The 13,310-nt window shown below is 46.4% G+C and overlaps 1 protein-coding gene across 1 annotated transcript in view; it reads right to left on the bottom strand.

The window, feature by feature from the left end:
• Positions 1-13,310, bottom strand: part of PRKAR1A (protein kinase cAMP-dependent type I regulatory subunit alpha) — a 1,144,729-nt gene that overhangs the window by 245,661 nt on the left and 885,758 nt on the right. The window contains exon 13 of the mRNA XM_044085123.1: positions 5,332-5,361. Coding sequence (XP_043941058.1) covers positions 5,332-5,361 — 30 coding nt within the window. The remainder of the gene's footprint in view (positions 1-5,331; positions 5,362-13,310) is intronic.

The following is a 13,310-nucleotide window of genomic DNA, read 5'->3' as shown; positions in this document are numbered from 1 at the left end:
CCTGCTTCAAAATTACATATACTAACTCTGAAACCACACAGATATGTAGAAAGAGAAACAGATGGTGAGATGGTGGTATGCAACATAAGATTTTCTCTTCTGTGTTGGCACAACCTTTAACTTAACAAGTACAAGACAATCCAAGTCTATTCAGTGATCGGAGTTGCTACTACTGGCAGAAAAAATAGTTGTGTAAAATCTTACCATAACCAGAGAAGTCCTTCTCTTCTGCGTTGCAGAATTCTTTACATATGGATTGTATTCCACCCATCGACCAGACGTCTGGCCTGTATACAAAAGCTTACAGCCACTGCTAATGCCAGGATGTGGGACGTCGCATGTAGGCTCTAATAATGTCAGCCATAAAAGGGACGTCCGCACATACCATCCTCAAAACAAGTTAGCCCCATGAGGAACAATAATCCTAAGGCAAACAAGGAGTTATCCTAGGAAGTTAGTTGTAGGGGGTGAGGTGGGAGGTACAGAATACTGCAACATGGAAGAGATCATCATCTATGGTTATGGTAAGATTTTACATAACTATTCTATGTCCTTCTATTCAATGTAGCAATATTCGTTACATATGGGAGTGCGCTAAAGCTCAAAAGGAACCCAAGGAGGTGGAGGGAATAGAGGAAGAAAGTGAGGAAGCATTTTCCACAAATCCATGAAGAATCGCTCTAGCAAGTCCTGCCCTGGACCCAATGATAGTATCCAACTTGTAATGCTTGGTAAAAGTATGGACATGAGACCAAACGGCAGCCTCCAAAACTGAATTGGCATCTAGTCCTTTAAAGAAAGCCCCTGATGAAGCAACAGATCTGGTGGAATGGGCTCTGACAGAAAATGGTAGAGATTTCCCATGAAAATCATAGCAAAACACCACAGCTTTAGAAATCCAAGATGAAAAAGTTTGCATGGAAAAGTACAGTTTTGTACCTACCATAAATGTAGATGTTCGAGTGCTAATACAGCTGCAGTAATCACAGATGGGTTTTCAGCCGTCAGGCGGTCCCTCGGTCGGCCGAATTCCAAAGTCTTGGTCTGGCGTCGGTTGTTGTCGCTTACTCTTCTGACGTCAGGAAGGCCAGAGTATATAAGACACAGCTGACGCCATTTTCTTCAGTCTTTCTTGCCCCAGATGTCAGGTGCCCCCAAAAGGAAGGCAATACATAAATAAAGCTAATCCACAAATGTAAGCAAATAAAACATAGCAGGATAACCCAGTCAGGAGGTATGAAGAGGTTTGTAGGCCCCATGGCCTTACCAAGAGGGGAAGGAGGGAGGGAAACCTGTACTGCAGCTGTATTAGCACTCGAACATCTACATTTATGGTAGGTACAAAACTGGACTATGTTCATCGTGCATACAGCTGCAGTAATCACAGATGGGTAGAGTCCCAAAGCTATGCATAGGGTGGTAGGTACTAAGAGGAAATGGGTTGAGCCAGAATGCCCTGCAAAACAGCAGTGGCAAAGCCTGCTCTTGTTCTGGAATATAAGGGCAGATGGTAGTGTTTTGTGAAGGTATGTACAGAACTCCAAGTGGCTGCCTCCAAGATATCCTTAGTAGGCACACCTCTGAGGAAGGCTGTAGAGGTGGCTGTGGCCCTGGTGGAGTGAGATCTGATACCAGTAGGGACAGGTTTCCCATGGTGGGAGTAACAAAAACGTATGCAGTGGCCAATCCACTTGGAAATGGTCTGTTTGGTAACTGGTTTCCCTGGAGCCCCTACTGCATAGGACACAAAAAGTTGGTCTGATTTCCTGAAGGACTTTGTTCTGTCCAAATAGTAACGTAGCTGCCTATGGATGTCTAAAGAGTGAAGCAGCCTTTTCCCTTTGTTTTGAGGGTTAGGATAAAAGGTAGGAAGGTGTATGGCTTGGTTTAAGGCTACCCTAGATACCACTTTAGGCATAAAGGATGGGTTGGTACGAAGGGAGACCCTGTCCTGATGGAAGATGACGAATGGCTGCACCGCCATGAGGGCCTGCAGTTCAGAAACCCTACAAGCTGAAGTGATGGCCAGAAGGAAAGCTGTTTTCCAGGACAAAAATTGTAGATCTGTTGAAGCAGCAGGTTCAAAGGGAGGCAATGTTAATTTTTCTAGTATGTAATTAAGGTCCCAGGCTGGAATTGGTTGTTTCCTTGGAGGTCTTATATTCTTAGCCCCTCTGAGGAACTGACGCAAGAGTGGGTGTGAGAATAAAGGAGGGTCCATGTTGAATTCTGCAGAAATGGCTGAGGCGTGTATTTTGATTGAAGAAAATGAAAGTCCACTGCTCAGTAGTTCAGCTAGGTACTGTAACACCTGAGGCAAGTTTAATTTTCTAGGGTCCTGCCCTCTTTTCTCATTCCAACAGCAAAACTGCTTCCATTTTGCAGAGTAAGCTTTTCTAGTAGATGGTCTTCTGGCCTCCAAAATGACATCCTGCACCTCCTTGGAGAGTATAGTTTGATGTGGTGTTAAGGAATTTTCCATGCAGCGAGGTTGAGTGTTTTCAGCTGGCTGTGAAGGGTTTTGTAGTTGTTCTGCGTCAGTAGAAGTGTTATTAGAGGCAGGGGCCAGGGAGGAGTATGTGTTAGACTCCTCAGGAGTGGATACCAGTGTTGCCTTGGCCAATCCGGAGCAATCAGTATCATCCTCGGATTGTCTGCTCTTGCTTTCAAAAGTACCTTGGGCAGAAGAGGTAGAGGTGGGAATGCATAAACTGTCCATGTTGTCCAACTGAATGAAAGGGATCCACTTTCCAGGCCTTTGGATGGTAGGTCCTTGAACAAAACCTTTTCAATTGATGGTTTCTGTGGGAGGCAAAAAGATCTATATCTGGCCTCCCCCACGCTTGGACTATCTCCGTAAACACCTGTGGATGAAGCTTCCATTCGTGTGGATCCGTCATATTTCTGCTCAGAGTGTCTGCCAGAGTGTTTTCCATCCCTGGCAAGTACTGTGCTTGAAGTTCTATTTGTCTTTCCAGAGCCAAGTTCCAAAGAGTCATGGCTAGTCTGCACAAGGGGTATGAGTGAGTTCCTCCTTGTTTGTTTATGTACCACATAACTGTGGTGTTGTCTGCTCTTATGAGCAATTGCCCTGGATGTAGAAAGTCCTTGAAAGCTGTAATTGCATGTATTACTGCCAGCATTTCTTTTTGATTGATGTGAGGGTGCTTTTCCTTTTGGGCCCATCTGCCCTGAATGCACCTGCCCTTCATGTGCGCCCCCCAGGCGTAATCTGAGGCGTCTGTGGTTATGACTTGGTTTGCTTGAGGCTTGCAGAATGGGAGGCCTGTGTTTACTTGACATGCTTGGGCCCACCATAAGAATTCCTTTTGTAGACAGGGAATTATTGGTACAATTGCTTCCAAGCTGTGACTGTGTTGAGACCATAGATTTTTTAGGTACCATTGAAGTTTCCTCATATGCAGCTTTGCACACGGGATTAGAAGAATGCAAGATGCCATGAATCCCAGAGCCTGCAGGATTTTCCTTTCAGTAAGCCTGGTACTTTTTGCTAGTATTTTGAAGTACTGAGATAATTGCCCTTGTTTTTCTGGCGTGTGTTTGTGTCCAAGCTGGCACCCAGGAAGGTTATTTTCTGAGAAGGTGTTAGCTGTGACTTCTCCTTGTTGATGGTGTATCCCAGAGAAAGCAGTAACAGTGTCATATATGCCAGATGTTCCAGAAGTATATGTTTGCTGTCTGCTTGGATCAGGCAGTCGTCCAGATAAGGGTAAATTTGTATCCCTTGAAGTCTGCAATATGCAATCACTGATGCCAGGCACTTGATGAATACTCTGGGCGCAGTAGATAAGCCAAAGGGCAATGCAGAGAATTGATAGTGGATTGGACCTGCAAGAAATCTGAGGTATCTTCTGCAGCTTTGTCTGATTGGGACATGCAGGTATGCCTCCTTGAGGTCCAATGTTACCAGCCAAAACTCCTTGCCCAGCATGGGAAGAAGTTGCTGTAGTGTGAGCATCTTGAATTTTGGTAGTAGAAATGTGTTTAGTATGGATAAGTCCAGAATGGGTCTCCAGTCGGTTCCTTTTCTTGGTACCAGGAAAAGTCTTGAATAAAAACCTTGACCTTGCTGGTGCGTAGGTACCTTTTGTATAGCCCTCATGTTTAGGAGCTTTGAAATTTGCATTTGTGCCTCTACCCTTTGATTTTGTGGTAGGTTTGGCATGCCTCTCCTTTTTGGAAGAGTGTGAAATTGAAATTTGTAGCCTCTGTTTATAATGTCCAGAATCCATTTGTCTGTTGTGACAATATGCCAATTGCTTGCAAATAATGCTAGTTTCCCTCCCAAAGGTGCTGCCAGTTGAGATTTGCTTGGCATGTAAATGAGGGAGTCATTGAGTTTGCTTTCTGCATTGCTGTGCACTGTCTTCACCACCTGTTGGTGCTGGAGATTGCCATTGTCTGCCTCTATATGACCCTTGTGATTGCCCTCTGCCCCTTCCGCCTGTATCTGCCTCTTTGGGGCTTGTCAGTGGCTGGAAAGGACCAGTTTTTTGATGGCCAATTCCTGCTAAATCGTGGTGGCTGGACCTGTAAGAAAGCTTTGACAGTTTGCATAGATTTGGCTTTCTCCTCCATTTTTCATAATATATCCTCAGCATTAGTACCAAAAAGAACATCCTTTTGTAAAGGTGCATCAAGAAGTTTTGCTTTCACATGATCAGGCAGATTTTGTTCTCTAAGCCAGGCATGTCTGCGAATGACTGATCCTGTTGCAGCCGCTCTACTGGAGGCCTCTAGGGCATCATAACCACATTGTAAAGTGTGTTTACCCACTTGTTCTGCACTATGCATCATATCCTGTAACTCTTTTAAGTCTGGTTGTTCAGGTTGAGACATTTTGTTTTTTAATTGTGATAACAGGAACTGCTGATATTTAATCATATGAAACTGGCAATTTAAGGCCCTCATGGCTAGGGTGGCCGAGGTATAAACCTTCTTACCCCACCTTTCTAGAGATCTAGATTCCCTTTCTGCAGGAAGTGGATTCTTGGCAGTGGAGGCCTTTATTCCCTTAGGGCCTTGTGAAATGGTTTCAGGGTCAGCATTATGGCCTTTGTAGAGAAATTGATGAGAACTGGGTACTCTGTAATATCTATCAGGCTTAACTGGAGCAGGAGGCAGTGAATAAGGATTAAGACAAGCCTCCGAATAGACATCATCCAGTACCTCCAAAACAGGGGGGATAGCCAGAGGTCTGTGCTGAGGTAGCCAAAGAAATTCCCTAAGTCTTTTCTTGGAATCTGAAAAGTCGTGTTCCCTCAAAGTGTGCAAGGTTTCCCCAAAAGAAAAATCCTCAGGGGGGGATACGGACAGAATAGACTGCTCTGCATCCGAATCCTCAAAGGGGGAATAAGAGTGTTCCTCAGCATCAGAATGTTCTGATAAAATGGATCCCTGATCAGAAGAGGGGGATTCTTCCTCCACTCTGGGTCTCTTGTCAGGAGGGGGCTGAGAACCTCTGATAAGAGTTATTAGATCCTCAGCCATTTTAAGCATCTGCTTCTTAGGCATGGGTCCAGGAGATGGGCCTTGTGCAGCAGGCCTAACTGGATGCCTGGCTGCTTTGGATTTAGTGAAGGCCTTAATAGAAAAGGAGGATGAAGGCCTAAATACACCATGGGTGGAAGTAGATCTGTCCACATTAGTAGGCTCGGCATAAGCTGGAGCTTCGGTTGTAGTCTGGGAAAGGGCCGATGACCCAGCGGTCTCAGGTACAGAAGACGCCGCCGAAGGAGTGTCGTCGGTAGTCAGGGACTGCAAAGGCGTCTCACTGAGAACCGGACCACATGGAGCCTGTTTCGGCGTGGTGTCGGTGTAGACCGTGGGCCTCGCATGTCGGTCCTTTTCCTTGCGTTTTTTGGATAAAACGGCTGTCGGGGTATCCGACGACATTTTATAGTCAAAAGCTTTACCAAAAAAGTGTTGGGCGAACTCCGCCCGACGCTTGATAGTGCGTTTATTGAAGGTAGCGCAAAAGCGACAGCCCGAGACGTCGTGGTCTGGGCCCAAACAAGGTATGCAAAGGGAATGGAAATCCTTATGCGGTATTTGCTTCCCACAAGAAATACAATTATTAACTTTTTCTGACATCGGTCCGAGGCAAGAAAAGATTCCCCAACGGGGTACTTAGCTTTAATGAAGACTTCGGTTCCAAATATTTTCGTAATTCAGGAGCTGGCCGACCGGCACTTGCGAACTGCTTCTGCCGGGCACCGGCAAAAAAGACTGAAGAACATGGCGTCGGCTGTGTCTTATATACTCTGGCCTTCCTGACGTCAGAAGAGTAAGCGACAACCGACGCCGGACCAAGACTTTGGAATTCGGCCGACCGAGGGACCGCCTGATGGCTGAAAACCCATCTGTGATTACTGCAGCTGTATGCACGATGAACATCAGGTAAACCCACAGCTCCGGGATGAAAAAAAGACAAAAAGCTGATCTGACTTCCTTATACATTTTGTTTTGTCCAGGCAAAATCCGAATTGTCTATGTACATCTAAGTGCAAAATCCTTTCATTTGAGGATCGAGGAGAAGGAAAAAAGGTGGGCAACTGAATGGACTGATTAAGAGACAACTCATTTACCACTTTAAGCATGAAAGAAGGGTTAGTTCTCAGACACATTATCCTCGTGGAAGACCAAAAATAGAGGGGATGCCATCAAAGCCTGAATCTCAGAAACCCTCTTAGCAGATGTCAAGGCTACCAGAAGCACTGTTTTCCAAGTGCAAAACTTCAGACGAACAGAGGCCACAAGCTCAAAGGGAGTCAGGGTGAGCTTCACTACCACACAGTTGAGATCCCAAGGAGGAGGCACAGGTTTCCTGGGAGGTTTGATATAAGATGCCTTTAAGAAAAAGTTTAACCTCCAGTCTGGAAGCTAATGGAGGCTTTAATGGTGAACAAGCAGAAAGAGCGAACAGTGGACTTTCACTGAGGAATATGACAGGCCATCTTTAAGCAATTCACACAAGCGAGAAAGCACTACTGGAATGTCAACAAAGTGGATCTAGAAATTTCTTTTATGGCACCAGATAGGAAATCTTTTCCATTTGGAAATGCAAGATTTCCTAGTATTGGGTTTACTGGCCTCCTGCAAAACCCTAAGTAAGACCTGGGAGAAAAGGTGCCTAAAAGGGATCAGAAGTAGATCACCCAACAAGGTCAGGTGTGAAGCTGACAGATGTGGATGGATCAAGGATCCCTTGTCCTGTGTGAGGAAGTCCAACTGGTGAGGCAACTTGTGGTGATGGCCCTTGTCTAACTGCAGAACAGGGAAGCAGTGCCGTCTTGGCCAAAAAGGAGTCACAAGCAAGATTTTTGTCAGTCGTGCTGAATTTTCAGCAGGACATTTTGAATGAGAGGGAAGGGGGGGGGATGCATAAAAAAATCCCCTTCCATGAGAAAGGGAGGGTGTCCACCTTCCAAGCCAAAAGGTGAGGGACCCTGGCACAAGAAAGAGGAAGTTGTCTGTTTTGAGGGGAGGCAAAGAGGTCCAGATGTGGAGTATCCCACTGGTGAATCAGATCCAGGAACACGTCCCTGTGGAGCATGTGTGTCATGGACCTGCTAAATGCGTTCACCACCGAGTTCTGAGCTGAGGGTAGGTACACAGCTTGCAGGTTACTTTGTATTGGATAGCCAACTCCCATGGCTTGAGGGCTAACTAGCAAAGAAGGTATGACTTGGTTTCCTCCCCTTGCTTATGTACCAGAGGACAGTGGTATAGTCTGTAAAAATCTTCAGAGGACCTGATAAGAAAAGAGGATGAAAGGTGTACAAGGGCAAAATCAGAGCCCTCATCTCACGGATTCTGGTGTGCTTCATCTGCCGAGAAGGGGACCAAAGACTGAACCTTCCTGGAAGCAAAGACTGCTCCTCAGCCTATGTCGGGGGGAATCTGTGAAAAGCTTTTGTGAACAGTGGGGTAAAAGAAGAGAAGACCTAGACTCAGAGAGCTGCTGAATCCACCAGTGGAGCTCTGTTTTCAGAGCAGGGAGAAGAGGGACCAAGACATTTAAAGGATAAAAATGCTGAGACCATGGCAGCAATACATGGGAATCGTGGAAGCCACAAATCTGAGAAGTCTGAGAAATGCCCTGGCTGAGATACAAGAAAGAGGCAAGAAGGCTCGCCACAAAGGTTGTGAGAAAGAGAACTATGTCTGTAGGGAGGTAAACCATCATCAGATCTGTCCTGTATCTGCACCCTAAGAAAATGAGATCTGAGATGGAGTCTGATTGGATTTTTTTAAATTTATTGTAAGCCCTAGGCCCTGAAAAAAAAGAATGGCTTGCACAAGGTTGTGTTTCAATTGATCCGTATCACTGGCCAGGAAAAGAAGGTCACCTAAGCAGGGGTAAACCTTAACTCCTTGGACCCTCTGGAAGGCAACGGCTGAAGCCAAGCATTTTGTGAAAACCCTTGGGACAGCGGAAAGTCCTAAAGGCAAGACAGAAAACTGAAAGTACAAAGAACCCACTGAGAAATGTAAATTTCCTGTACTGAGGGTGAATGGGAATATGCATGTAAGGATCTTTCAGATCCAGAGAAGCCATGACGAACTGAGGAGAGATCAGGGGAAAAAAGAGTTTGCAGAGACAACATCCAAAAGAAGGCACTTCCAGGAAAGTGTTTAAGTGGGAGAGATCTAGAAAAGGTCTCTAAGGACTGTCCTTTCTAGAAACTAGAAACATTCTGGAGTAAAACCTCTTTCCTCTTTGTTCTAGAATTACAGTCTGAATGGTGCCTTGAGAAAGAAGCTGAGCTAACAGCTAAGGGAATAGGTGCAGTTGACAGGAAAGGGGTTGATGAATCCCCAGGAGAAGAGGAAGAATCTTCCAAGTCATAAAGTACCCTTTTTGGATGACAGAAAGAACCCAGGAGTCCCAAGTCGCAAAAAGGGCAGACTTATCTAGAAGAGCATCAAGTAACTTGGCTTTTATGTCATCAGGTAAAGACTGAAGCCTCAACCAAGAAAGCCTTCTAAGGACAGATGCAGAAGCCACAGCCCTGGAAGATGCCTCCACAGCATCATAGCTACACTTAATTGAATGTCTAGCTACCTGAGAAGATGCAAACAAAAGAGAGAAACTGAGATTTAACCTAAGTCTGGTAACTGGGCCAAGGCCAAATATGTCTGAGGAAAGCAAAGCCAAAGAATAGCTAGACATGTGTCTGGTAATTAATGGCTCTAATAGCTGAGGTGGGCAAATCCTGGTGCAGAAGCCAAGAAGTTGCCTGTTGATGGAGGAGGCAAACAGGTCTATTTGAGTTATATCCCACCGGTGGACCAAGTCCAGGAAGACATCCCTGTGAGCATCCATTTGTGGTTGTTTGTGATGGTTCTGATGAGATAGTCTGCCTGGGAGTTGTGAAGAGCGGGTAGGTAAACCGTCTGCAGGGAAACTCCCTGTGAGGTGGCCAGTTCCCAAACCAGCAAAGCTAATCTGCAAAGGAGGTATGATTTAGTCCCTCCCTGTTGTTGAGATACCACAGAACTGTGGTGGTGTTCGTAAACATCTTTAATGGGCCTTTCTGGAGGTAAAGTAGGAAGGCTCACAGAGCAAGAAGAATTGCCCTCATCTCTCGAACATCTGTATGTTCTAGTTTGTGTGGCTTCGGCCACAGGTCCTGCACTTTCTTTGCCCTAGGATTGCTCCTCGCCCCAAGTCTGAGGCATCTGTATGCATGACTTGTGTGGGTAGGGGTGGTTGAAGAGGTAGACCTGGACTGCTGCTCACTTGTACCAGCCACCACTGAATTTCTAGTTTCAAGTGAGAGAGAAGGGGGAACCCTGTACTATAGAGGATGGGAATGTTGGGTCCAGACTGACTGAAGGTACCATTGTAACTTCCTCATACGCAGTCTTGCTAAGGGTAGCATAGGTATGGTGGCTGCCATGTAACCCAGAAGTCTGAGGTACTGCCTTGCTCTCAGTTCTGTTGCTTGAGAGACGCAAAGCAGGTATTCTGTCAGGGATTCCACCTTTATTGTTGGCAGGTAGGCCTTCATGACATCTGTGTGAATTCTGCACCACAGGAAGACAATGTTCTGAGTGGGTTCCAGGTGTGATTTTGGGAAATTTATCTGAAATCCTAGAGACCTGTAGGAGGTACAGAACTAGATGAATGTGCAGGAGGGTCTCCTTGTTGTCCACATGAATTAGCAGGTCATCTAGGTAAGGGAATAGTTGGATCCTCTTTGTTCTGCAATAGGAAATGACTGGAACCAAACATTTTGTGAACACCCTGGGTGCAGTGGACAGTCCAAAGGGTAAGGCAGAGAATTGGAAATGGGATGTGCCTGCCAAGAACCTCAGGTATTTTCTGAATGTGGGTTTTATGGGGATGTGGAGGTAAGCATCCTTTATGTCTAGGGTTGCCATGAACCCTTGGGGCAGTAACAGGGGGAAGAGGGTAGGTAGAGTCAGCATCCTGAAGGTAGGAGTCCTTTAGGAATAGGTTGAGACGGGAGAGGTCTAGTATTGGTATCCAGGGTCCACCCCTTCGGGGGACCAGAAAAATTCTGGAGTAGAAACCTCTTCCTTTTGAGACTGGAGGGGCTTACAACACAGGTTGCAAGAGGTGCAACTATCATGTTGGGGGCTGTGGAATACCCTTTCGTTCTCGGGGGAGGATCCAGGTCATGAAGTAACCATTCTGGAGGACAGACAGGACCCATTTGTCTGTAGTGATGTGAGACCATACAGGGAGGCAGTGAGAGAGACAGACTGACAGGGGTAGAGAGGGAGGAGGAGGAGGGGTGGAGACAAGGTTGGCAGGTAGTCAGATGTTATCAACTCTATCCTGAAAGGGCGGCCTCTGGCTGGAGGGAGAAGCTCTAGCCAGAGGGGGCTGCTTCCTATTAGGTTTACTGAGCCGGGGGGGGGGGCTGCATGGCGAGACAGTTTTCTATTGAACTGGATTTCAGAAGGGTAGTTCCTTTGAAACTTCAGTACAGGTGAAACAAGCAGGTGTTTGAGGTCCTGCATTTCTTTCCCTTTTTGCTGAAGGGACTTAAGAGTTCAGCCACTTTAGCACCAAACAAGGCTGTTCTAATAGTGCATCAATGAGCTTTGCCCTAAAGTCGTCAGGCAGGGGCTGCAAGCGTAACCATGGACATCTTCTTAAAGCAGAAGCTGATGCAGCTGACCTAGCTAAGGCTTCAGCCACATCATAACTACACTTTGAGTGCATGGTCACCTGGGCAGTAAGGGCCATGAGGGAAGACAGTGATGCTTTGGCTGCGCAGTCTGGAATATCAGCCAACTCCTTGGTGGCTTTTTCCAGGTGGGATAAGGTGTAATTTCTGTGTGTGTCTCTTAATTAGTAGCCCTAAAGGACAGGGTAGAAGTGTAAATCTTCTTTCCCAGATGCTTCATGGTCTTAATGTCTTTCTCAGCAGGAAGTATAGTGGTTGTAGTTAAGAGTTTGCAAGCCTTATCTGTGGATATAGAAACAGTGGCCGGGTCTGCTGGAGGACACTTAAGGAGGTACTTGTCTGATTTAAGTACGAGTGTGTCAGGTCTGCATGGGGCAGGTGGTTGTGAATCTGGGTTTAAGGATGCTGAGGAGAAGGCATTCAGAAAAGCAGGTAGAATTAAAGGTACAGCAGAAGGACCTGGGGAGTCCATCTGAATAAGGTCATAGTACCTCTTTTGAATCTCAGTCATTTCAGTGGATACCCACTTAAAGTGGTCTTTCATTTTAGATATTGCTTCCCCAGAGGTCAAATCCTCAGCTGGGGAGTCAGGGTCTATGAATTCTTCTTCTGGGGAACCGTACCTCAAGGGGGAAGTTATCTGGGAGGTGTAACAGAGGGATTCTTCAAAGGAAGAATCAGAAAAATCCTCCTCTTCGCTCCTAGCAAGGTCTGAGGTTTGAGGCCTAGGACTCGAGAGTGGAGGGGCAATGCTACCACTGCCTGCAGAGGTAGGCTGTAGGGCCATAAAGGCATTGAACAAGCTTTGGCTGAAAGCCTGCCAGTCAAGCATGCTTTCAGAAGGGAAAGACACATGCTCCGTTTTCTGTTTCTTTTTGAGGGGTCTAGCTGGCATCTGAGTAGAGGGCCTTGAGTCTGGAGCAGAGGAATCCAATGGGCCTACAGAAAGCACCGGTTCCCCCCTCTGGTGTCAAAAGATAGACGTCGGTAATGCCTCTACAGATGTACCATCCGTGCGTGATTGTGTGGCTTCCTCGGAGGTACCCACTTTATTCCTTTGTGACGGAATCAGATTCCTCTGGTAGGCTGCTGGCCACAGGCTCAGGGATGGACATTAGAGGCGCAGCAGTAGTTGTAGGCTGCATGGGTATGGTCGCCTTCTTTGGCGGTTCTAAAGGAACATCGGAAGAACCCTCCATCCCTAACGCTAGTTGTTTCAACCGTTGATTCTCCAAATATAAGTTTAGAGCATGCAAGCGGCTATGTAGCGTTTTGGGGACGAACGCCTGACAAATAGGTCAATTCTCGTAATAGTGTTCTTTACCCAAGAAAAAAAGCACTGATCCTGTCTTGGTGGGGAATCTGCCGGCCACACTTACACTTGCCCTTTCCGGATGACATGAACAAGCAATACAATCAAAAAATGAAGGACTGAAAGGTTCCTCAAAGGGGCACTTATCTGATTTTTCAAATCTGATGTCAGCAAGTAGCAGGAACACTTGGCATATGACTGATGGCTGAAAAGTTCTGAGGGCTGGTGCGTGCTGACGTTACTTTTATGGCGCACGTTCCTTGACCCATATCAGGTGTCCTACACACCACTGAGGGACTGAAAAAGTTTGGAATACTGTCTGGACATACACAAAGGAAGAGGAGTAAACCCACATGTAAAATACTGCAACACTGGAATAGAAGGACATCAGCAGGAACGTCACTGGAGTCCTCCAGTAAAACGAGCCACGGTTTCCCCTATGTTGCCCGAAATGGACATCTGCATTACGTCAGACATGCTAGGATCCACACCCTTGGCGGCTTCCCCAGAGGTACCCGCCAAAGCGAACCAGACCTCTGAACGTACCACAGAGTCTTCACTGAGTAAGGGGAATGTTGGAAATGGAAGGCACAGCAGAAGAGGATTCAGGTTTTGCCTTACTCACCTTCCTCTTCAAATTCAGCTCAGCCGACGGACTTCTGGGACCCTCCATTGCATCTCTAGCCAGATGATTAAGTTGTCTGTTCTCGAGATAAAGATTTAAGGCTGAAAGACGGCTATGTAAGGTCTTGGGCATGAAGGCCTGACAAACAGAACAAGAACGGTGATCGTGACTAGGCCCCAAACAAAAA

Source organism: Protopterus annectens, chromosome 10.part0 (genome assembly GCF_019279795.1).
Source record: "Protopterus annectens isolate FY-2018-M chromosome 10.part0, PAN1.0, whole genome shotgun sequence".
Lineage (NCBI taxonomy): Eukaryota > Metazoa > Chordata > Ceratodontiformes > Protopteridae > Protopterus > Protopterus annectens.
Note: the sequence above shows the minus strand (reverse complement) of the source record. Positions and strands in the feature narration are given on the sequence as shown.